The following is a 26,811-nucleotide window of genomic DNA, read 5'->3' as shown; positions in this document are numbered from 1 at the left end:
CACCCGCCATTTCCGCCAGTCCCCCTCACTCACAGTGTGGCAGTCGAGCTGCTCCTGGGTGCGGTGCGCGCACTGGGCAGGCTGTGCAGTGCTGTGCTGCCGGGACCTCTCCTCGCCTGGCGCCTTAGTGGGAAACTGAGGCACGCCATCACGAGGCGCAGGAGGAGTGAACATCATGATGACACTTTCCCAGCGGGTGCCGCGGCGGAGTGTCAGTCATCCAGAATTGGGCCGGGCCACGGGCGGGCAGAAGAGACTCATAGGCAGGTCAAGTTTAGACGGTCCGCTTTTATATCCCTTGCGGTCCGGAGATGGACCGTGGTCCGCCAGTTGCCGGTCCCTGTGATAAACTGTTCCTAGTTTTTTATATAAATTGAGAATCATTTTATGTTTATTCTTCAATTCAATCTTTAGGATTACATGTGCACAAATGCTATATTTATATAGAAACACATACACTGCAGGGGTGGCCAAAGGATTGATCGCGATCTACCGGTCGATTTGCGGAGCTTCCGCCGGTCGATCGCAGAGCTTCCGCCGGTAGATCCTGGTTGGTTCCTGAAGTATAGCCCCATGCACCCTGCTAATCCCTGCGGCGGCTGGCAGACTGAAGCTGGGAAGCTGGCGGCATGAAACAAAGTAGGATGGACTATGGACTAGCTTTTTTTTTTATGTGTGTTTAACCTCTATGGGGAGGAGGCGGCGGGAGACGGGAGGCGGAAGGGAGGGGGGGAATTGAATGGGATGGAGCATTGTGGTCCTGATTTAAAAAGAAAAATCTGTATCTGTATGGGACTGTATGTAGGGACTTTAAAGTGGACACATGCACTGCATGTGGGGGGTTCTATGAGCTGTTAAGTGTAAGATTATTCCAGTGGCTGCCTGTGATGAAGTTTTGTGCGCCCCTCTCCTTTTTAAAGTGTGTGTTTGTGTGTATGTGTATATATATATATATATATATATATATATATATATATATGTGTGTGTATATATATATATATATATATAGTGCTTGTCAATTCAATAAGGCGGCACTCACCAGTCTTGTTTCAGTAGAAATAAAAAGCCTTTATTGCCCAATAAAGGCTTTTTATTTCTACTGAAACAAGACTGGTGAGTGCCGCCTCATTGACAAGCACTATATATTGGAATACTCCTAGGAAGGCACCGCAGCATTTGACAACCCTAGCATTTATTGAGTGCCGGAATATATATATATATATATATATATATATATATATATATATATATATATAAAACATTTTTTTAATGAGGCACAAAACTCCACCACAGGCAGCAACTTGTATGAACACTTGTGAAGAGACCCCCTCCCCCTGCATAACAGAATTTTGCGTCAGTCTGTGTGGCATAACATTGCTTTTGGCTCATTCCTTGTGGTGCAATGTGAATATCGGAGCATTCCCTGTGGCATAATGTGAATTTTTCCGCATCCTGCGTGGCTTAATGTGAATTTCGGCGCATTCTGTTTGACATAATGTGAATTCCAGCACATTCCATGTGGAATAATGTGAATTTTGGCTCATACTGCTTGCATAATGTGAATTTCATCTCATTCCATGTGGCATGATGTGAATTTTAGCGCATTCTGTGTGGTATAATGTGAATTTTTGGCTCGTACAGAGTGGCAGAATGTAATGTGAATTTTGGCTCATTCCGTGTGGCCTAGTGGATAAGGAGCGTATTGCACTGGATGCGGAAAATTTTGCACAGGGAGAGATGCCGGCAGATCACCGTTATGTAGGTGTACAAAAAGTAGATCCTGGTTACAAAAGTCCGGCCACCCCTAACAAACAGTGGGGGAGATTCTCTAAACTAAAAATGCGGTAAAAACACCGTTATCGGTTTTTTTTACCGCATTTTGGAATGCTCTAAACATCCCCCACTGGGTTACCGTGACGGAGGGCATCGCCAGAAAAATATTTTAGTCGATGCCCCATAGAAGCCTATGGGCTTCTACCGCCACCCGAGGTCCCAGAACTGTGCTGCCCAGACCTGTGAACTCCTCCTCCCTGCACTATGATCCTCTTCTGGGTGCAGGGAGGAGGAGAGCCCGGCGCAGAAGCAGCGCCTGGTAAGGGAGGGAGGGGGGAGCCGCCATTACCTTCCGGGACCCGCTGACTCACCACAAAGGACAGCTCTTAACGCAAGAGCTGTCCTTTGACATAATTATTGCATATGTTAGAGCATATGCGATGATTATGTATGCGATGGGCAGCGAAGGGGGGCGGAGCTGGGGTGCGGATGTTAGAACATCCCATCCAGTATCACTTATTGGATGTTCATTGATTCAAGCACAAGGACAAATAATAACATACACTAAGTTAATTCATAAAAAAGGGTAAACAATACGAAAGACAGTCAAGTTTTTATTAAAGAGTATTTACAGGATCAATATGCAATCAAATGACTTCCATCTTTGTGCTTCGGTAACACTATTGGCAATCATATTGACTTCCATCTTTGCCCTTCAGTAACACTATTAGCAATCACATGACTTCCATCTTTGCCCTTTGATGACACTATTGGCAAACACATGACTCCACCTGTGCCCTTCGGTGACACTATTGGTAATCACATGACTTCCATCTTTGCCCTTCAGTGACACTATTGAGCAGGGCAATCCCTGGGGTGGGTGTGTACTATTGAACTATTTAACTTGGCTTGCTCCTTCGCCCCTCCCCCCTCACGCACAACGATGTCGGTACTATCGACAGGAAGTGAGAAGAGACTGCAGCAGCATCTCTCCCCAGCCCAGTACAAACAAGTGCACATGGTTTATTTTAATTATGATATTTAGGATGAGGCCTGGCTACACCTCCATAAGATAGCCATTTCCAATCCCAAAGCCCTACACAGCTGTTCCTGAGCATACGTTAATGTCTGTGGGTACATGTGAAAAGCTCCGATGGTGCAGCTGGCGCTGTCAGAAATGTAGGAACCTTCACAGATACAGTATCGGAGGTATGACCATGACTACTTCAGCAGCACATGTTGAAGCAACATCTGCATTGACTAACATTTATTAACATTGGGTGCACAATTTTCACTGAACCACAGCAATCAATTAGAATTCTGTTTTTATTGCAGATTATTTATTATGACTGTCAGATATTTTTTTTATTGGTTCAAAACATGAATATAGTGTTAGTATATAACTCTCTTAGCATCATTCTATACAGTGTATATATTTTGGGGGTATATTAAGTTTTTCGGCTAAACCGTTTGTCAGGTACATTGACAAATGTTTTAGAAAATGATCATCAATGCAGACCCTTTGCTTATATTTTGTGAAATGCTGTGTAAATCAGAAATGATTCCTAACAAATATAGTATACGACTAACAATATATGTGTTCTGTTATCTCATTTATGCTGCTTTTTATGCTGATTTTGGTAGGAAAAGATGAATGCAATGTGTCATTGGGCAGCATGATTATGAAATATTTAATTTCACAACAGGAATAGCATCTTGATGGGAAGGATCTAACTGGCTCTGGCAATCATGCCATAGATTACTGCATTGTCAAATAAAAGAAGAGGATTAAATATACATGAAGAGTGATACAATGGCTGGGTTCTGTCACTCTGGGTGTTCTTCTCAGCCTGGGTTATCTCATTCACTTGTGCTGACTGACCTTTCTGCTACACCTTCCATTGCTCTGTCCTACCCATTAACATTTAATCATTTCAACATCTATTTTTGATATCATTACGTGTATAACTGGCTAAATGCTGTTGATGTTTCATGCAGAGATAGAGCAGCATGAACAATGCAAGCAGGAAGCCAGCATCTGTAAAAATGCTCCTTCACTATGTACGCTAACAAAAAGCAAACGTGACGCACTTGTATTAAATATCTTTTATATATGTATAGTATGTATGTAATGCATGGAGAGATTACTGCTTATGCTGTGATTTAATGGATCATGTATTCCATTACATGCAAGCTATTTTTAGAATCACTGTTGGTTTCTGGGTATTAGTATGCTTCGTGTAGTAATCACATGATAAATAAGACGGTAATACAGAATGGTTGGTATCTATTTTTAGTATAATATTGTATTGTTATTCTTAACATAACATAACTAATATGTTGCTATAATATCCTAAACTACATTGAATCTTTGTATATGTTTGATTTATTTATTTTATTTTACCTTACCTTTTCTACTTAATGCATACCTCCCAACTTTTGCTGTGATTATCTCAGGACCTATGGTATACCTGCCTAACCTCCTGGAATGATCAGGAGACTCCCGAAAATTGGTTCCCCCTTTGAAGGATAGGCAAGCCTCCCGCATGCCCCTGGACCCCGCTGCATTCCCCCCACATCCTCCTACCCCACTGATCAAATACCGGCATTTGCAGGTGTACACGGAAGGGGCAGGGATGTACACGGAAGGGGCAGGGCTAAAATTGACACACATTTTTCATTTTAGACCAGCCCTCTCAACGTAGACCCATGAATTTACAGTAATGGGGCTGGGGCTCTATGATTCCAGGCTCTGTCCCCGCCCCACAAATTGCAGCTAAAAGTCTCCTCTCCTGGAGAGGATAAAAAAAATGTTGGCAAGTTTGTCTATGGTTTGTTGCAGCCTCAAAGGGGGCGTGGTCTCAGGTGGTAGGACGTGACCTTGCCGCACAGTGTTGGAATAGCAGGCTAGTTCTGCTGGCATCAGAACAGTTGGGAGGTAAGTTATTGTAGGAACCTGAGTTTAATGAATGCCTCTGATTGGAGAAAGCCCTTGTCGTCACTATAAGGGTATACTGACAAATAGAGCTAAGGCGGCATCCCACATGGCTGCTGAACTCGGAAGCTATTACATCTGGCCCCACCTGTAGTGTACCAGACCTTTCTTTACATTTTGAATTAGTAGAATCCACAAACAAGGACCTGATTCAGACCTGTCCGCTAGGCTGCGTATACTTGCGGCCCAGCGAACAGGTAAGCCCCCACCACACAACAAATACCATCACTAGCATGTGACAGAATGTGTACTCCAACACATGCAGTCAAAGGGGAGAGAATTCATTTCAATTAAAATTATTACATTCAATTGATTTTTCTCGGCTTCAGTAATGATAGTCTAAACCGATCCTTTTTCCTACAGCTGATCACCGAATATGAGATGTCATGTGACGTCAGCCGCCCACCCCAAGCTGTTAATGCCACGCCTGCATTCCCAGGGGAACGCATAGTGTCTTTATGGGGGCGCCTATAAAACGCAGGGTGTTTCCCTGCTCCAGCCTTCTGTATGCCCCCACCAGTCCCATCTGGAGCAAAGGGCCTGGTGAGTGTGGAACTCGATGAAGCTGTTAGCTCCCAGGGTTTACACATAAATACACATGCGCAAACCCCAAACATCGAGGAAGGGGACTAGTTCGGCCTGCTATGAGTGTGTCGGAATCGGCACCATAGTGCACAAGAAATGCTAGGCAGAAGAATGAGGACAAAGAGGTGTATCTTGTTAGACAGAAGGAGGCTAAGAAGGTAATCAGATGTGCAAAAGCACAGGCTGAAGAGAAAATGGCCCAGTCAGTGGGTAAAGGGGGGAAAACTTTTTTTAGGTATATAAGTGAAAGGAGAAAAACAAAAAGTGGAATAATTAGACTGAAGACAGAGAGTGGAAGTTTTCTTGAGGGGGACAATGTAATAGCAGATAATATTAATAATTATTTTTGCTCAGTATTCACTGCTGAAAGAGAGGGGAAGGGGCCACAGTTAAGTTGCAAGTATAGTCAGAAAACTGAGGGAGAGACAAGTACATTTACAGAGGAGAAAGTCCTCACAGAACTCTCAAAACTGAAAGTGGATAAATCAATGGGGCCAGATGGGATACATCCAAGGATACTAAAAGAGCTTAAAGGGGAGCTGGTAAAACCAATAACAGAATTATTCAACCAGTCACTAGCTACTGGAGTAATCCCAGAGGACTGGAAAACAGCGAATGTAGTCCCACTGCACAAAAGTGGAAGCAAGGAAGAGGTAAGCAACTATCGACCAGTGAGCCTTACATCAGTAGTAGGGAAATTGATGGAAACACTCTTAAAACAAAGAGTTGTAGAATGTCTCAAAACCAGCAATTTACAGGATCCAAAACAGCATGGGTTTACTGGGGGAAGATCATGTCAAACAAATCTTATTGACTTTTTTGACTGGGTGACTAAAGTAATAGATCAAGGTGGGGCTGTAGATGTAGCTTATCTAGACTTTAGTAAAGCTTTTGACACTGTCCCACATCGCAGACTGTTAAATAAACTTGAAAGCTTGGGATTGGATTCTAAGATAGTTGAATGGATAATAGCGTGGTTGCAGGACAGAAAACAGAGAGTTGTAGTAAACGGAGTACAGTCAAAGGAGGGAAAGGTTACAAGTGGAGTACCCCAGGGATCTGTACTTGGACCGGTGCTTTTTAATATCTTTATTGGTGATATTGCAAATGGAATTGAGGGTAAAATGTGCCTTTTTGCAGATGACACAAAGGTATGCAACAGGGTAGACACACCAGGAGGGGTAAAACAAATGATTGAGGATCTAGGCAGATTAGAGAAATGGTCAAGAGAATGGCAACTACAGTTTAATGCCAAAAAATGCAAAATCATGCACTTGGGTCTCAGAAATCCAAAGACTCAATATAGTATAAATGGCACTATAATGGAAACTACTGAGGAAGAGAGGGATCTAGGTGTCACTATTTCAGGGGACTTAAAAGCAGGTAGGCAATGTAACAAAGCAATGAAGAAGGCAAGTCAGATGCTTGGTTGCATAGGGAGAGGTATTAGCAGTAGAAAGAAAGAAGTAATAATGCCACTGTATAGGTCATTGGTACGACCTCACCTAGAGTATTGTGTTCAGTTCTGGAGGCCATATCTCCAGAAGGATATAAATACATTAGAGACTGTACAAAGAAGAGCAACTAAAATGGTGCATGGCCTACATCACAAAACGTACCAGGAAAGACTAAAAGATCTTAATATGTATACTTTAGAGCAGAGAAGGGAAAGGGGGGACATGATAGAAACTTTCAAATATATCAAGGGCTTTAACAAGGTACAGGTGGGAGACATTCTTCACAGGAAGAGGAGCAACAGAACACGAAACTAGAGGGAGGAAGATTCAGGGGAAATGCGAGGAAGAATTTTTTCACAGAAAGAGTAGTAGATAAGTGGAATAGCCTCCCAACAGAGGTGGTAGACGCAAATACAGTAGTACAATTTAAACATGCTTGGGATAAGCATATTGATATCCTTACAAAAAAATAAGGATCAAATATGGTTTGAGGTAACATGTTTAAAAAAAGGGGCAGACTAGATGGGCCAAGTGGTTCTTATCTGCCGTCAAATTCTATGTTTCTATGTTTAGGCTGGAAAAGTAACTGCACAAGAATTGGTTTTACACATGTACAAAGTTGCAAACTGAGTACAATGCCGTTTGGTGTGAGAAAAAGCAGTGGGTAGCTTTGTACACAGATTTTACATTAAATATCAGTGTAAAAAATGGAGTGCTTATGTTGAAGATACATGTACAGTATGTACTGTAATAGGCTTTTGAGACAGTGCTAATGCAGGCCATTGACATGCATATCACAATAAATAAAAAGCCTATTTTTAAAGCCTTTCCCTATGCTACATAGTCACAAAAATTGCTGTAGAGAACGTGCAACCCAGAACCATTCCATATAAAAGGTAACAAGACAAAATGTGCTATTACTTATAAACACACGATCTACAATAGGTTAAGTATTTTCATTCACAGAATACAGGGAACGGATAATCTATTTAATCCATACTTTTCAAAGAAACACATTTTGTAATGTATTCACGTGAATAGAGAATATTGTAGACTTTAGCAGAACAGGTCATCTTCTTACCCTTCAGTCTGTACTAGAACAATCGCTTTGATCCATTATACAGATAATGCCACTATAGTTGAAAATTATGTGGCAAGACCATCAGGCAGGAACTAAAAGAGTCAGGATCGTAGTGTAAGTAGCTAAAGTCCACTGCTGTAGGTATGCTATGGCATATAGCTGAGGTGAAGGAAACAGCAGGAAACCAGGAACACTGGATGATCTGTCACTGAGTATATGGGGGGAATTGATATGCATGAAAGGACTTATTCCCTTTAGGAGGTACAGCGTGCAACTTTTTAATGGCAGTCCATCAAAGTTCCTATATCTATACAGGAGATTTATCTTTACTTGCCCGCTCTATTCTGTGTGCATTAGATTCCTCTTAGTATATTTCTATTTAATTAACTTTCTCATTAGATTCATGTAAGTTGAAAGCTAGACCTGTAATACATGCAGTGACACAATCTTTGGAGACCCCAAATTGTTCTCACTTTAATGAGCTCGGAACAGTGAGTCTGGTGCTTTGTATCCAAGACAGCAACACATTTTGTAAACTACATTTGACAGGGACATTGGGCTCATCATAGTGAGCTTAATCATTATAATTGCTCTGCCCCCTCCTTGGTCCACATTTCTGCATCACACCTCAGGGGGTAAAGGTTAGCTCCAGGTGGTGCTCCAAGAATAATGTCGTTTTTAACATTGGAATGCCTAAGCAACATCTTTTTTATGGATTTATGAACAGAGACATCTAAAAATAGCATCCTGTCCTTTTGAAAGGTGAAATTCCTTGTTTTTAAATGTTAGCTGATTTATAAAGTTCCCTGGCTCTTGGTAATGTTTGAACAATAATGATTATAAGTACATCAGGCAGATAGTGGGGCTAATTCAGTAGCTCATGCAAATATTGCAGATCATGATTGCGTCTGGCTTCAAAGTTAGTCTGAGCAGGCTGGGTGAAGCAGGTAGTGAACCAGCATCCGCAATTGCTGTATGCTGGCCAGCCCCCTGCAGCCTACTGCCAGGAGTTGTAATTTTGCTACATTTAACAAAATGAGCACTCATGCTGAATCAGGCCCAGTGTCCCAATGACTTCTTTATGTTCCAGTTTTTGTAAACCTATCAAATTCAGTAGCAACAAATACAACATTTTCAGTAGCAACAAATACAACATTTTAGTACCCCAGATCAGATTATATAAGCATTTATATTTCACAAACTTAGGGGTAAATTTAAATGTTTTTTTAGCTTTAAAAATGAAAATATGGGATGTTGCCCATAGAGGCCAATCAGATTCTGTCTATCTTTTTCTAGGATGCAATAGATAAATGACAAACAGGAAACGTGTCGCTCGACCCAAGTAACCTATTCAAACTGCACAGCAACCCGGCAAGGAATGGGTAAGAACCGTGCAGTTTTGCTGGTTCTCAATGCCGGGTTGCTGGAAACGGTAAGCCCTGCAAGCACCTATTAACATATTGAACCGGTAACAAACCAGCATGAACCCGGTAGTTAGGTGTAATCTGAAAGGGGTAGTAATGACACTGCAATGCAATCAGGGCAGCCAAGGGGGGGTGGGTGCTAATCAGGCTTGCTGGAGGGGCCCCTCCGTCCCTCCCGGGTAGCAACAGCAGCACACTGACAGCAAGCTCAGCATGAGTGTCTCACTGACAGCGTGAGAGGTCATGCTGAGCCTGCTGTCAGCACAGCACATGCTGTAGGTGTGCTGCTGCTGAGATTACAGTTTTTAGAGTTTTCTTTCACCCTCCTCTATACATTTTGGGGGTGTGGCCTAAGTGTGGGAGGTGTCCGCACCCCACACACTTAGGCCATGCCCCCAACATTTTACCAGGGCCCGGCATTCCTCTCGGCTGCCCTGAATGTAATTAAGACATTTTTGGGTAAAGAGATGCAGAAACACATCCAGCATTAGAAGTCACCCGGAACCTGATAGGCTGAAAGGAGCTTTGGTGCTACTGTGTCAATAATGTATAAGGATACATCTGTAGGTTGCTCCTTTGATCAGGATGTAGATCTTAGGAAAAAGTGCCACAGTTTGTATAGCTGATCTCAGTCAATGATTACGCAGGTTGTAATGAAGCATGTTTGGTTTACTATTTAAGGTATAGATTGACAACAGTAGTTATAATCTGTAGAGATAGTGCCATTTTTTTTTTATTTCAGACCAGGTTTATGACTACCATATGGTTACAAAGTTACAGGGCAATGACCAAAAACAAAATAGGGTTGAAGACATATTATTTATCATATTTCAGGCCCCTAGATATGCCATCACAGTCAGGAAAAAAATCATACAAATACAGAGCTAACAAAATAAAAAGAGGTAACTTACATCCAGCACAGTTCAAATAGAGGTGGCACAGCACCTGCTACCAACTGCTATTCAAAGCTGACTCACTGGCAGTTGGTGTTTCTCCCCTATTTGAATTTTGGATTGTGCTGCAGCCACTTCTCTGGAGCCGCCACTGCTTAAATCTCACTTTAAATAAAAGACAACCTTAGCTTTCTACAAGTTTGTGGGTACTGTGGAGGTTTGTGAAAGCACATACAGTATTTGGCAATTAGCAGTGAACAATGTAACAATGGTACTGAAAAGGTAGATTATTATGCAGTGTAGGACTACCAGAACATATAGGCCTTGACAGTTTCTAGCTCATAGTTTACTGTATGATTGAAGCATCTCTTGAAGCATCTCATATTTTGTCCTAAGGTATTTGTTATCATTCTAATTGTCAAATTAAAGTACGACCTGTAAAATGGGTAAGGATTTTAGCTAACCTAGGTTCTCTATACCGTATCCTTTTCACCTAATCATGAGTGTAACTATGCAATTTATTAGAATCTGCTAAAATATCACCTAAATGTAGAGTTTTCCCACAGTCCGAGACCAAGGCAATGTCTGACTACATCTGAGAAACTTGCCGCTTGACTTCATGCAGAAAATTCCCATTAATCATCTTTAGCTAAATTATTTTTAAGAAAGAAAGACGAAAGTTTCATTTTTGACTACTGAGGGTTGAATGCCATGACTATTAAGGATAGATACCACTTGCGTCTAAGAGGAGTATTCAATGCCCCTGACAGTAAGCTATCGATGGCGAGAAGTGCCGATAGCTCGCCATCATTATTCAACTCCCTCCCCTTCATTCACTGTTTCCACCTCGCCTGTTCCCTGAGGCAAGGTGGAAACGGCAAGTGTGGCCATAAAAATGGTGGGGCTCACCACAAAATGCAGTGGACTCACTGCATTTGCGGCAAACCACGCTGTTTAAGGGGATCCTTGCCGTCCTCTCGTGGCAAGGATTTGTTATTGAATACGGCAAGGGGGTTTGACGGCAAGGATGGCTTGTTTTCGGCATCCTCGCCTTACAAACCCCCTTTCTGGCCACATTGAAAAGTGCCCTAAATCAAGACATATTTGACAGACAAGCAGCTTTCATGTTCACCAAATTTTATTTAAGAGGTATATACAATCACATCAGCATAAGACAAGGGGATGTACAGATAGATCCATGCTCCAGGCTCTATCTGTATGAGGATCTGGTAAATGTGTTTTGGCCCAGGAGTCTTTCAGAAATCTGTAAATGAGATCTTCAGGGATGTGTTCATCCGTGCTGTAGTGGTTTACTTAGACGACATTCATATTTTATGGAAAAAATGTTACAGAGATTTTCCTTCATCTGCAGACTAATAATTTGTTTTATAAACTCAAAAATGTATCTTTGAACAAACTCAATTCCTTTCTTGGTGTTCATAGTTTCTGTATTTGTTCTGCAAGCTAATGTAGATAAACTGGATGTAAAAAATGTAAACTTGCCTCCATACTCAAGGTCACTTAACAATTCTTCAGGATTGGCAACCACTAATGACAGTTTGTTAAAAATATTCTACTTCTATCACATCTTGATAAGGATTTTGAAAGCAAAAGAGTATTTTCCTAAACAAGCTTTCATCTCTCCTCATATTCTCAGACAACCATATAAAGCATGTCTGTGTCCTTCTTTTGGAGGTTGACATTTCTACCATAGGTGAAGGACCAGTATTATTTCAAAAGAGTTCCCAGGGAAAAAATGTATCAGATTGGGTCCTCTTCCCAATAGTTCTGTCCTGCAAAAAGTAATTGTTTAATTTGATACAAAGAATTATTGACCATAAAATTGGTTCTTTGAAAAAGGTCATACTTATTTCAGAGAGCTAATCCTGTGACAGTGCTCACGCATTATAAAATCTTCCTTACAGTTCTTTGTCAATCAGTCTCAATCCATGACAAGCAAGATGGCCTTTGGTTTTCCTCATTTTTCGTATATAAACTAAGTTGCTTTCATGTGCTTCTGTCAGGAGCGCTCGGCAGCTGGGGGAGGCTGTGCGGGCAGCGCACACAGCGCTTCCGCCCGGCTCCGCCGAGCGTCTGGACGTGACTTCCGCCCGGCGGGGTGACGTCACCTCCGCCCGACGGAGTCCCGCGTCAAGTGTTCCCCGGCGTCCTCCGGCAGCCGATCAGCGGTTGCCAGGCAACGGGGGACGCCGGGAGGGTTACGCTCGGCCACGCTACAGGCGGGGGGCTCGGCAGCACAAGGGGCACTGATAGGCTGCACCATCCCTTTTAAGGGATGTGTACAACCAAGATGGCGCCGGTTATAGCCTTGCAGCTTATATACCCGGTCGCTGGTAGTCCTGCCCTGCCTGGTCTCCAGTTCTCTTGCCCGTGCCTGAAGATTGCCTGGTTCCTGGTGTGCCTGGATTCTCTTGCCTTCTGGTCCCGTTTTGGTTTCCTGTTTCCATCTGATCCCGGGTCGGAGCCTGCGTGGATTCTACGGTTCACATCTTTCGTGGGTCACGTAAGTGCTCCTTGGGAGCCCGGTGATATTTCTCTTTACATCTGTGGCCCGCCGTGGCCTTTACCCCCCCTCCGTGGGGTGATCCTGTTGTTGTTTCTGCGTTCCTCCCTCCTTTTCTCTGTCCCTCCAGTTCTGTCTCCCTAGTGTCGTCAGGCAGGGGTTCCCCTCTTTTCCCCCTTTCCCTGGTGTTGGGGAGTAGTTGTCGTATTCTGTGTTTCCCCTGTATTTGGTGTTTGCGACTGGGTCGCTTCGTCCCGTCCTTGGCCCGGTGCCGGTCAGTTAGGGGCTTTTCCCAGCTAGGCCCGTTAGCCAGTGTTTCCTCTTGTGTTACCCCCTGGTGGTCGTTCTCCCCTTGTCATTTCCTAACACCTGGCTGCATCGGGGTCTGAGCCGGCTTAACCAGCTCATTCGAACGCGGCGGCTACAGGCGAAGCCTAGCTCTCTGCAGGGGTTTACCACCTACCCGGGGGACTCAATAGAGTCAGAGTAGGTTTCGCTGTGGCCGTCCTAAACAGCGGTCCCAGCTGCTGGGCTCACGCCTATCTGTCCGTCTTCCGCAGTCTGGGAGGTCACGTGGTGCCTCGCCAGGCAACGTGACACTCCACTTAGTCCGCTGCGTCACGGGGTGCTTCGCCAGGCACCGTGACATTATAACCGGCCATACAGGTTATATAAAAGTATCCTTATATAGCAACTTTAGGTTGGATTTCCGTTATGAATCCAACACAACAGGCGTTTGCAGAACAGGTCCAGGGGTTAACCCAGATGGTGCGGGAGCTGTCCCTTAAGGTGAATTCCCAGGGACAGCGGGGCCCGCTGAGCCCAAGATGAATTTGCCTGATCGTTTTTCTGGTGACCGTAAGGCCTTCTTTAACTTCAAGGAGAGTTGTAAGTTATATTTTCGGACTAGACCCCGGTCTTCTGGTACCGAATCCCAGCGGGTGGGGTTGGTTATGTCCTTGTTACAGGGCGATCCACAAACCTGGGCATTCGGTTTACCCGCTGATAGTCCCGCTCTGTCCTCAGTGGATAATTTCTTTAGCTCCTTAGGACTCCTTTACGATGATCCTGATCGGGAGGCCTCTGCAGAGACTCACCTGCGGGCTCTCAAGCAGGGTAGAAATCCAGCGGAGGTGTACTGCACCGAATTTCGGCGTTGGTCTAACGACTGTGGCTGGAATGACCCGGCTCTCAGGAGTCAGTTCCGTTGCGGGCTGTCCGATGCCATCAAGGACAGCCTAATTCAATATCCGGTTCCCAACTCCTTGGATAAACTCATGGAGTTGGCGATCCGAATTGACCGCCGTCTCCGGTAACGACGGTCAGAGCGGGGTGCGCAAGCTAGGCCTCTTCCCTTTGTCTCGGCTGTTCCTGACGAGGACGAAGAGCCTATGCAAGTAGGAGCCACCCGTATTCCTGCCGAAGAAAGAGCTCGGCGGTTTAGTACGGGTCTGTGCCTATATTGCGGAGGGAAGGGTCACCTCCTACGGAATTGTCCAGTGAAGCCAGTAAAAGCTCAGGCCAAGTGAATCAGGAGGAGGTTCACTTAGGCCTGCAGCTTTTCTCCTCCCAAAACTCGATTTTAGCTCCCTGTCAGGTTTCCTTTCTGGAAAAGGTCTTCTCTGGTACTGCCTTTATCGATAGCGGGGCGGCCGGGAATTTTTTGGATGTTTCGATAGCCCGTGGGCTGGGTATTCCCTTTCTTAAGCTCGAAGGGCACATTACCCTTAGAGGGATTGACGGGAGTATTCTTCCCAATGGGGCAGTTTGTTATCAGACACCCCCGGTGGGTCTCACTGTCGGGCTCACTCATACTGAGGTCATTTCTTTTTTTCTCATTTCGTGTCCGGTGGTCCCCATTGTTTTAGGTCATCCTTGGTTGGTGAGACACAATCCAGTTATCGATTGGGAAGCGGGACAGATTGCCCGCTGGAGTCCTTTTTGTTCAGAGCATTGTATTCAGTTTTCTCTGTTGCAAGCCTCAGTATCAGTTTCTTCGGTCCCTACTCCCTATAGTAATTTTGCGGATGTGTTCTCTAAAGGGGAGGCTGACAGTCTTCCCCCACATCGTCCTTATGACTGTGCCATTAATCTGATTCCCAATGCTCCGTTACCCAAGGGGAGATTGTATTCCCTTTCCCTTCCCGAGACAAGGGCCATGGAGGAGTATGTGCAGGAGAGTCTTCAGAAGGGATTTATCCGACCCTCTAAGTCCCCCCTTAGTGCGGGCTTTTTCTTTGTGGCCAAGAAGGACGGGTCCCTTAGGCCCTGTATTGACTTTCGTGCTCTCAACAAGATTACTGTCAAGAACACGTACCCTCTTCCCTTGATTTCGGTCCTTTTCGATCAGCTACGTGCTGCCACCATCTTTACCAAGATTGATCTTAGAGGGGCTTATAATCTTGTGCGGATTAAAGAGGGAGACGAGTGGAAGACGGCGTTTAGTACTCAGACGGGGCATTACGAGTACTTAGTAATGCCCTTTGGCCTCTCCAATGCCCCCGCCGTTTTTCAAGATTTTATCAATGATGTCCTCCGTGAATTTCTGGGTAGATTTGTGGTCGTCTACCTGGATGACATCTTGATTTTTTCTCAGGATTTGGAGGAGCACAGAAATCAGGTTAGACAAGTCTTGCAGAAACTGCGGGAAAATCGTTTGTTCGCCAAGTTGGAGAAGTGCGAATTCGAGATGCCGCAAGTTTCCTTCTTGGGATATATCATCTCTTCTCGAGGATTCCAGATGGATCCGAAGAAACTCCAAGCCATTGTGAACTGGGTTAGACCCACTAATTTGAAGGCCATCCAACGTTTTTTGGGCTTTGCTAATTATTATAGACGCTTTATCTGGTCATTTTCCTCTATTGTGGCTCCTCTTGTGGCCTTGACGAGGAAAGGAGCGGACCCAGCTACATGGTCTCCTAAGGCGGTGCAAGCTTTTGAGACCTTGAAGAAAGCGTTCATGTCTGCCCCGGTTTTAAGACACCCAGATCCGGAACTCCCGTTCATTGTGGAGGTGGATGCCTCCGAGGTTGGGGCTGGAGCTGTTCTATCTCAACGGGACTCTGAATCTCTCGAATTGCATCCTTGTGCATTTATGTCAAGGAAATTTTCTTCCGCCGAGGTCAATTACGATGTAGGCAATCGAGAGTTGCTGGCAGTGAAATGGGCCTTTGATGAATGGCGGCATTGGTTGGAGGGTGCGGTTCATCAGATCTTGGTTCTTACGGATCACAAGAACTTACAGTACATCGAGACTGCCAAGAGACTCAATGCTCGCCAAGCTCGGTGGGCACTATTCTTTATGCGGTTCAACTTTGTTATCTCCTATAGACCGGGCTCTAAGAACATACAAGCAGACGCCCTTTCACGCTGTTTTCTTCCCGAACATGAGAGTAGGACCAGCAAAATTCCCATTTTGCCCTCTTCTTTTTTTCTTGTGGGGTTGAATCAGTCCTTGATGGATCTCATCCATCAGGCGCAGTCCCAAGCGCCAGTCCAGACGCCTGCGTCTCGATTATTCGTCCCAGAGACCTTGCGGCGCAAGGTATTGTCAGAGCTGCACGAGTCTAGAGTCGCTGGGCATCCTGGGGTGGCCAAGACATTTGATCTTCTCTCCCGGTCGGTTTGGTGGCCAGGGATGTTACGGGACACTAGAGAATTTGTTCTGTCTTGCCCGGTGTGTGCCCGATTTAAAGTCCCTAGAGCCCGGCCACTGGGGAGACTGCTACCCTTGCCCATTCCTTCCAGGCCTTGGTCACATCTGGCCATGGATTTTATTGTTGGTTTGCCTGTCTCTTCCCATTGTCAGGTCATTTGGGTGGTCGTGGACAGATTTTCCAAAATGGCGCACTTTGTGGCTTTGAAACAGCTACCCTCGGCCAAAGAGTTGGTGGAGTTGTTCCTTCAACATATTTTCAAACTCCATGGCTTACCCACAGATATTGTGTCAGACCGTGGTCCACAGTTTGTGGCTCAATTTTGGAGACTCTTTTGCGCCTCTCTTAGAATTAAGACCAGTCTCACGTCTGCTTTCCACCCACAGGCAAATGGACAGACGGAACGCTTGAACCAGTCATTAAAACAATATTTACGGTGTTTTGTGTCCAAATTACAGAATGATTGGGTGGGTCTTCTTCCTTTTGCGGAATTTGCGTATAATAACGCTTGCCATTCAGCTTCGAAGGCCTCACCTTTCTTTGTGGTGTATGGATGTCATCCTCGAGTTAATGCTCTTGGACCTGAAACCCCTGTTCCTCCATCCTCTGCGGCTGCTCGTTTAAGGGGAATTTGGAAGAGAACCCATGAGGCCCTTAAAGAGGCGGGCCTAAAGGAAAAGGTGTGCGCAGACAGATCCAGGCGGCCTTGCCGGTTTAAGGTGGGAGATTGGGTTTGGTTATCCACCCGTAACATCAAGCTTCGCCAACCATCGGCGAGGTTAGGGCCTAAGTACATCGGCCCCTATCGGATTGTCAAGAGGGTTAATCCGGTGGCATTTCGTCTTCTGCTGCCTAAGTCCCTCAAGATTGCCAGCACCTTCCATGCATCCTTACTTAAACCAGTATTCTTTTCACGGAGGTTCCCACGTCCGATTCTTGCCAGGTCCTCTCCTGTGACCGTTCGGGGACAGCAAGAGTTTCGGGTTGAAAAGATACTGGACTCCAAGATCTCCAGAGGCTCTCTTCAGTTTCTTGTTCACTGGAGGGGTTTTGGTCCGGAGGAGAGATCATGGGTCTTGGATGAGGATCTGCATGCTCCCAATCTTAAGAGAAATTTCTTTAGGGAGTTTCCTGGCAAACCCGGTGGTAGGGGTTTGTTGACCCCTCCTCAAGGGGGGGGTACTGTCAGGAGCGCTCGGCGGCTGGGGGAGGCTGTGCGGGCAGCGCACACAGCGCTTCCGCCCGGCTCCGCCGAGCGTCTGGACGTGACTTCCGCCCGGCGGGGTGACGTCACCTCCGCCCGACGGAGTCCCGCGTCAAGTGTTCCCCGGCGTCCTCCGGCAGCCGATCAGCGGTTGCCAGGCAACGGGGGACGCCGGGAGGGTTACGCTCGGCCACGCTACAGGCGGGGGGCTCGGCAGCACAAGGGGCACTGATAGGCTGCACCATCCCTTTTAAGGGATGTGTACAACCAAGATGGCGCCGGTTATAGCCTTGCAGCTTATATACCCGGTCGCTGGTAGTCCTGCCCTGCCTGGTCTCCAGTTCTCTTGCCCGTGCCTGAAGATTGCCTGGTTCCTGGTGTGCCTGGATTCTCTTGCCTTCTGGTCCCGTTTTGGTTTCCTGTTTCCATCTGATCCCGGGTCGGAGCCTGCGTGGATTCTACGGTTCACATCTTTCGTGGGTCACGTAAGTGCTCCTTGGGAGCCCGGTGATATTTCTCTTTACATCTGTGGCCCGCCGTGGCCTTTACCCCCCCCCCTCCGTGGGGTGATCCTGTTGTTGTTTCTGCGTTCCTCCCTCCTTTTCTCTGTCCCTCCAGTTCTGTCTCCCTAGTGTCGTCAGGCAGGGGTTCCCCTCTTTGCCCCCTTTCCCTGGTGTTGGGGAGTAGTTGTCGTATTCTGTGTTTCCCCTGTATTTGGTGTTTGCGACTGGGTCGCTTCGTCCCGTCCTTGGCCCGGTGCCGGTCAGTTAGGGGCTTTTCCCAGCTAGGCCCGTTAGCCAGTGTTTCCTCTTGTGTTACCCCCTGGTGGTCGTTCTCCCCTTGTCATTTCCTAACACCTGGCTGCATCGGGGTCTGAGCCGGCTTAACCAGCTCATTCGAACGCGGCGGCTACAGGCGAAGCCTAGCTCTCTGCAGGGGTTTACCACCTACCCGGGGGACTCAATAGAGTCAGAGTAGGTTTCGCTGTGGCCGTCCTAAACAGCGGTCCCAGCTGCTGGGCTCACGCCTATCTGTCCGTCTTCCGCAGTCTGGGAGGTCACGTGGTGCCTCGCCAGGCAACGTGACACTCCACTTAGTCCGCTGCGTCACGGGGTGCTTCGCCAGGCACAGTGACAGCTTCTGATTATGTGCCTGGTGTTTTGAAGTTTTAGCAACTTTCTTGTGATTTGAAGCAACATCAGAAAAAAAAGTAAAGCTGTGATCTGAAGCAACATCAGAAAAAAAAGTAAAGCTGCTTGTAAACGTTATATATTTCATAGGAAAAGGCATGTTATTCCTAAATTGTGGCTTGGGTATTAGATCTGGCTCTTCCCCTAGCACCTTTGTTTAAAAGTTCCTAGCGAGAAGGTTACTTCTGGATTATTTGAACCCTTCAAAATTCATCATCTAAATAACCTTGCAGCCTACAGACTTAAATTGCCCTCTAATTTAAGAGTTCTTACTGTCCTTCACATCTCATTGCTGAAATCAAACTTATTGCTAATTGTTTTTTTTCTACTGCAATTTCACCTGCAATTTATATTTGAAAAGCAAGAAGAGTTTGAGGTGAAACAACTACTGGATTCCAGAGAATCCATGGGAAAGGTTTTGGCACCAAGGAATGATGTTAAGTAAGGACATCTGGTATTCCTGTTCAGTGACATGGGCAACTCAAACAAGGCACCTCTACTTAAATATATGTCTGACCAGAGGGTTTGACTCATCACCTTGCTCCTGAGTTGTATAATTCATAGATTAGGCTTACTATTGAATTACCCCTGTGGCTGTTCCAAAACCCACTGTTCTGCTCTGGCTTTTTGACTTGCACTCAATGAATATATTGTGAATCTCTTATTGTTGCTATTGGAGGTTCTATTCAGAGGTCAAATACCAATGGGGACATTGGGCATAAATGTTTCATACCCTTGTGGATGTTGATGAAGTTTGAAGGGGAGCCATTTATCATGATTCTAGCTACAGGGATTTAATAACCATAAGAAAGCTGACTGTTAGGCCAAAACCTTACAAAGCCCTACATTAAGTACCCCTTTGTATTGAAATATATTATTAAATAATTAAATAGTATCAGATACTTGCATGCATCAATCTGACTCAGAAAGCAATATCAATGCTCAAAAAGTCATGTATTTAGTAGGTTATTTCATTAAGGGCCTTATTTTGGTTCATTCTTTCTGACAAAATCCTTCTTAGATGGGCAAAACCATGTGCACTGCAGGTGGAGCAGGTGTTACTTGTGCAGAGAGAATTAGATTTGGGTGGGGTTTTACTTCAAAGTGAGATCTATATTGCAGTGTAAAAATAAAGCAGTGAGTATTTTCCCTGCACAGAAACAAAATTACTCACCCAAATCTAATTCTCTCTGCACATGTTACATCTGCCCCCCCTGCAGTGCACATGGTTTTGTCCATCTAAGAAGGATTTTGTCAGAAAGAATGAACCAAAATAAGGCCCCAAGTTACATATTGTTAAGTTAATTGTGTTTTCTTATTGTTAACCTGATAACTGTGGTTTAGAGCATATGGTTAGTTACTGAGAACAAATGTACAATTTTTTATATTGTCTTTATACAGTAACCCCTTCAGTTGTCTATTTAAAAAATGTCTAAAGTCATAAATTGCCACTTTGGTAAATTAACATAAAATTGCACCTTCAAACCACAGTGCACATAATCTTAATGGTGTAAACGGCTTAATAAACTATTTAATTTATGTTAATGTTTAAATTAGTATTGATTGGAAAAAATATTTGTTTGCAGAAAGCCTATTTTTACAATAATTGGCTGTTAAAAAAGTAAAGGTACTTTACTGTATATCACATTTCTACTTAAAAAAAAAGTATTTGTATTTATGTACTTGTACTAATGCAAATTTAGATATTTTCTAATATTTAAAATGACATACAACATTGTATGATCTCTAGAGCATATTCAAAACTGTTTGTTTAATGAATAACATGTTATTTCCTAAGGGAATAAATTATTGCTTTAATGTGTACAGTGTAAAGGGGACCACTTCTCTTTGTATCAAATAGCAATGGCATATGTATATCAAAAAGTCTATGACCACTGGTGAGTGGGTGTGTACAGTATGTTAGCATAAATAGCATTTTTTATGATTTGTCTAAATTATATATATATATATATATATATATATATATTAAATCTTGTTAACTTAATATCTATACTGCTCTTACTTATAAACACTCGTTGTTCTTGGTGCGTACATACGCTTTGATGCGGAGGCCGCCGGGACCCAACAGGAGGGAGGGAGAGATGAACGGATGACGCGAGGACGGCATGTGGGGAAGGGAGGGAGTATGCTGCATAGAGCATCATGGAACTGCCTTAGCATCTTATTTGGAAAGAGGACAAAATAACTTTTTTGCGAAAATCTGATAATTATATCTGTCTAATGGACTAATTATGTTAATTGGCTAGGTGATACTTGTCATAGCGCACTCCGATAACCCCCATTTGCATTTGTGTATACCCTAGGCTCTCACTAACAGGAGAACCTTATCGGAGGGGCAACTGTCTTTTTAGGATTAGCGCACTATGGAGGTTAACCCATTGGTATATATATATATATATATATATATATATATATATATATATATATAGGAAGCAGAGACGGGCGGCACTCAGGTAAAGGTGAAAAAAAAAACAAAGTAGGTTTATTTGTGCATACAGGCAACGTTTCGGGGCTGCGCCCCTTTCTCAAGCCAAACACAACAACACAGTGCAGTGTGATAATGAATGAAATAAATACGTGAACCCAAAGCAAAACGCCGCCCTGTCCGCCTCCTCCTTGGTGCAGCATACTTCTTTCCCCCCGATGCGTCTTCCGTCCACTCACGCCCGGCGGGTGACGTCAGCGGGACTCAGGAAGTCGGCTGAGCCGCATCATGTGACAGGAGGCGGGGTGGTTGGTGTTACCTAGGCCTCCTGTCACATGATGCGAAACGGAAGACGCATCTGGGGGAAAGAAGTATGCTGCACCAAGGAGGAGGCGGCCAGAGCGGCGTTTTGCTTTGGGTTCAGAATCATACCCATCTTTTTTAGTGCAAAATGATTTTCATTATTATTGTCATAGAAGTACATAAGCAAATAGTACAGAACGTGCTTTGGCAAACAATGATCCCTAGATGTGTACTATTAAAATGCATTAAAATAAATTAAATGTATAGAAACCAAGAAAAAAAGAGAGAAAAGAGAAAAAAAAAGGAGAGAAAACAGACTAGGGATGAGGGGTGGGGTTGCGGGGGAAAGCACCAATTCCTATTAGGGGTTGTCATAGCATAGATAGATATGATAGAGAAAGGAGGGAGGTATCACCCAGTGGGTCCGAAGGTAGGCCGAACTAGGCATATTTGAGTCTATACCAATCTTTTTTAAGAAATTAGCTGTTTACTGCTTGGACAATAGACAATATATTAAAGTTGTTTCTTTATTGAAATAATATTGCTGCACTGCAATATAGAAAGTAGTCTAGCTTTTACCATAATCAAGAGGAAAAATATTAACCAAGTTTGCAATTCATTGTATGTTCAGTTGTGGATAGAAAACAAAAATGTGCATCTAATTTACCTATGCAGTATCTTAGGAGATTTGTGCAGTAGTGCTTGTATACTTTGTACTGTACCCCTGTAGTACTCTTACTGCTGGAGCCTTACTCTTCTGTTTTTACTGTGATGTTATAGAACTTGGAGCATATGGAAAACTAAAATATTATGACACTATGACTGAAGAAGGTAAGATTTATTTTGAAAAATATGCTAGCATTTTGTTATTGCTTGTTTGCATCAGCTTATTTGTACGTTTTTATTTATGTGGGTCTTCTTCATCTTTGCATGGTTCACCAAGGCTGCCAATGTTACTGTTGTTTGCCCTCAGTTGTGTTTATTGTGTTGTTCTGATATATTGGCCATTGACTAACGAGAGAAGTTCAGCTAAACTTACATTTGCTTTATGTGACTTTTCAAAAATATTGCCTTTAAACTCATTGCATAGGAGAGTAGCCATTATTTGTCATATATTACTTTTCAAGTACTGCATAATTATTACTACGTTTAACTTCGGCTCTGTAGTATATTTATGTAATGGATGTAATCTGTGTGCATTTACATTTTATGTCCATTTACATTTTTTTGATGAGAGTGTCATCATTACATGTGCATGTATTAGTGGCTTTGAAAGCACTCTTAGATAGCCTAAGATAAAACCATTATCTCAAGAGCATCGCTCATCACTTTAAGTATAATACAGATATATCTGTAAAGTTGAGAAAAATTGCATTAAAAACTTCTGTAATAGCATGGACATTTTGGTGTAAAATAGGAAAATTTAGTTGAATTGCTATAAAAAAAGAAATACTATAGTGTTTAGAATAATCACATTTTCTGGAGATAACAGAAACATTCTGTAAGGCTGTGTCTACACATTGCATTTTGACAGATCCCTTTTAACCCCTTGAGTGGTGGGTTTTGCTGGGGCAGGACAAACCTACCAGGGCAGGTATGTCCTGCAACCTGCCCCACCGAAACCCACTTCAGAGCTGTGGGGCACCCCCCATCTCTCACCCCCTTCTGCCATTCCCCTCATCTCTGCTCTTGTGATCATACCCCGGAGCTCCTGGGCCCTGCCGCTGCCCCAGCCACCGATCATAACAGGTGGCAGGCTCAGGGATGTTTGGAGCGGCTCGGGAGGTCTTGGGCACCCGAAATCCAGAGTCCCCCCGAGCCGCGCCGAACATCCATGAGCCTGCCGCCTGCTTACTAGTACTAATGGCGGCAGGAGCAGGGGAGCTCTGGCATACAATCGCCTGAGAGGTGAGGGGAAGTGATGGGAGGGGAGAGCAGAGCAGCCCATGGGGGGGGGTGTCCGGTAAGGTGATGCGCCAATGGTGCACAGCTGCAGGCACCACTGGCCCACACTTTCATCTTAGTGGTATGCACAGGTATACCACTCAAGTGGTTAAAGGACCTGTTTGGCAGGAAGGAGCCTGCTCATTTAAATCTATGGTTGCGTCTACATATTGCATTTTAGCAGGATGTGGTTGAACAGGAGCTGTTTAGCAGGATGCTTACTAAAGAGGATATATACACAAGCCTGCTGCATCCTGCGCAAACACCAAGGCCCAACGAGCCACACAATACATCGCACCACACACCACTGCTTAATTATACCAATTCCATTGCAACAAAATACTAATTCCTAGAATACTATTAGTAACTGTGCAAGCAATCTAAAATTCAAGTAGGACCCTAAATTTAAGTCAAGCTATTTAATTACATAATTTGTAAAAAGGATAGGTTTATGGGTATATGAGGACACACTTGGAGTTTCTTTAAAGTCCTAAGAAGCTAAAAGACATGAACTAGGGGAAATTTAAAAAACTAAAAATGTTTTATCAAATTTTTGTCACAAAAAATAAACAAAGAGAATACAGGGTTGTCATTAGCTTTTTATAATATCTAAACATAGCACTCATTCCCAAATCTCAACTACAGTACAGTATGTCAGTGTTGATACTAGTATTTTTCTTTACCCGGTGTAGGGCAGTAATTTGTTCCCGCCCCCTCAATTCAAATGACTCCCAAGAAAATATAGTGTGCACAGAAAAAGTCCAGTGTGTTTTTGCATTTGCATCCAGGAAAAGCTAGCATTTATCAGGAATTTTTTTTCGCCTGTCTGGGCAGGTAAAACAAAATCCCCAATAAGCCACTTCTCACACTGGCTTTTCAGGAACATTAAGAGAGCTCCCAGTCATACCCACGGTAAATACTGCAAGTAATTTGTTACCGCCCAATTAATCTTTTATAACTGTTTCTGAAGTGCTACCACTTTGGCGAAGGAGACATTACATCATTCTTTCTGTTGTTATAGTACCGATTTAACAATACATTTGTCCAAGTTAGGGATCATTTATATATATAAAAAAAAAAGTCAAGGTCGATTCTCCAACTTCTCTGCACTTCCATATCTGTAACAACTAAACAACATTTGCGTTGCATTATATACGAAAACTAAAATTGTCAGTGAACGACACTTACCACTATCTAGTCTAAGTGCACATACATAAATTATAAAAATTCAGCTTGGCAAGGGTTGCATGCAGTGGAAGTAGTTCCTGTGGGTGCAGTGGAAGCAGTTCCAGTGGGTGCAGCGGAAGTAGTTCCAGTGGTTTCAGTGGAAACTCATTATCAGGAAAGTGCACATGTGCAGTACATGATCGCATTTAAACACCTTTGCCAGAAATGGGGGCGTGTTGCCCCCATTTTCCAGAAGTGGCATGGGCAAGGACTGTATTGCAAGGCGCAGTTTTTTAGCCTCGCAAGCCAGGGTTATTCAGCTTGCAATTGCGGATGACTATGTAGGTGCAAATGCAAATGCAGCAAGGGGGTGTGCGTACTCCCTTTGCATTTGCATTGCCAAGGAATGCTTACAAATGCAAGCCATGATGAATGAGGGCCAAAGGCTGTATATGGAGCACAACAGAACTTGGCAAGGAAAAAGAAGCGGGGACTGTCTTAGTGCAAGAGGTTAAACAATCAAAATGCATCTCAGTCGACATAGCTATGAAAGCAGGGATGGAAGCACCACTACCGAAGATCCTAATCCCTCATCTAGGGATCAGCTTCAAACGTGTGCAATCGAATTATATATATGCATACCCCGTAACTTTTAAAAGTATATAATTGGGACTCCTGCTGCTTACAGCATGCTCTGGAAAAAGGAGATCTCAAGTCACGCCCAAATTTTTCATCACTATCGGGGCATGACCAGTGCTTTGTGAGCTGCTGGCCATGCTCCCAGTCCCTCTGCTTGCTGTTCATAAATGTGCATTCACCGCTGCTCTGCTAAGAAGATGCTTTGTCAATATGTTTTGTGGGGAAACCCTATTAAATTCCCCTAAAAATAAAATCCATCCACACAAGTCCAGTGAAACCTCTGTGTTTTCGCATTTGCATCCCCGAAAAAGCTAGCATTTACTGGGGATTTTGTTTCGCCTGCCAGGTGAAACAAAATCCCCAATAAGCTACGCGTCCCATCGGCTTTTTAGGGACATTAAGATAGCCCCCAGTGATACAGTTACCGATGGTAAATACATCAAGTAATTTGTTACCACTCAATGAATCTATTATAATTGTCTCCTACACTGCTCCCACTGTGGCGAAGTAGACATGACCTCATTCTTTCTGCTCTCATAGTACTGATTTAACAATATATTTAATCCAAACTTCCATGACTGTAACCACTAAGCAACATAAGCTTTGCATTATATAAGAAAACCACAAACTGTCAGTGAACAACTCTTTTACAGTACCACTAAGTGCACATACATAAATAATAAAAATAGCATGCAATAAAAGGAAGATTTATTTAGGGACCTAGAATTGATTGCTCATATTACAGAATTAATTGTCTTGAAATGTGCAATGAGGTCAAAAGAAAAGCTAGCACAGCAGCCTTGATAAATAAGGAACTGGAAGGAGTAAAGGTGGCCATACACACGCAGATTTATCTTCAGATCTGTCTGGTTGGAACAAAAACATGGTTATGGATGAGAGCAAATGACAGTTGACCATTTGCTTGGAAATGCTGGAAAACTGACAAACTGTCACTCATCCATAACCATGTTTTTGTTCCAACCAGCCAGATCTGAAGATAAATCTTACTAGTGTATGGGCACCTTAACACCTAGGAAGATTCTTGTGATAACTTACAAAGATTTTGCATTGTAAATGATTGCAAAGAACTGCTCATAGGTAATTAATATATTTTCCCAAATAGGAAATTAGCCATTTTGTTAAATTTTGTATATATATACGTGGGTACAGAAGGAGGTCACTTGCCAGACTGAAGTTTAAATAGTTGCTTTATTTCATTTCATTTGATTACGCTGCCATCACTTTGGTCAACGTTTCTACCCGAATTAGGGCCTTTATCAAGACTTGTTTGACAGCCATCTGTAATACATCGAATAAATAAACACCATACGGGGGGTTATTCTAGTTCACTCTTTCTGACAAAATCCTTCTTAGATGGACAAAACCATGTGCACTGCAGGTGGGGCAGATGTTACTTGTGCAGAGAGAATTAGATTTGGGTGGGGTTTTACTTCAAAGTGAGATTTATATTGCAGTGTAAAAATAAAGCAGCCAGTATTTACCCTGCACAGAAACAAAATAACTCACCCA

At 43.8% G+C, this 26,811-nt stretch overlaps 1 protein-coding gene across 4 annotated transcripts in view; it reads left to right on the top strand.

The window, feature by feature from the left end:
- Window positions 1–26,811, top strand: part of SLC24A2 (solute carrier family 24 member 2) — a 219,351-nt gene that overhangs the window by 117,200 nt on the left and 75,340 nt on the right. For 3 of the 4 annotated variants that reach the window (XM_083184608.1, XM_083184618.1, XM_083184599.1), the window contains exon 6: window positions 22,312–22,362. The exons of the other annotated variant lie outside the window; for it this stretch is intronic. In XM_083184608.1, the coding sequence (XP_083040734.1) occupies window positions 22,312–22,362 (51 nt within the window). The remainder of the gene's footprint in view (window positions 1–22,311; window positions 22,363–26,811) is intronic. 4 annotated transcript variants of the gene reach the window in all.

The sequence above is a fragment of the Crinia signifera genome, chromosome 1, assembly GCF_055691185.1.
Source record: "Crinia signifera chromosome 1, ASM5569118v1, whole genome shotgun sequence".
NCBI lineage: Eukaryota > Metazoa > Chordata > Amphibia > Anura > Myobatrachidae > Crinia > Crinia signifera.
Note: the sequence above shows the minus strand (reverse complement) of the source record. Positions and strands in the feature narration are given on the sequence as shown.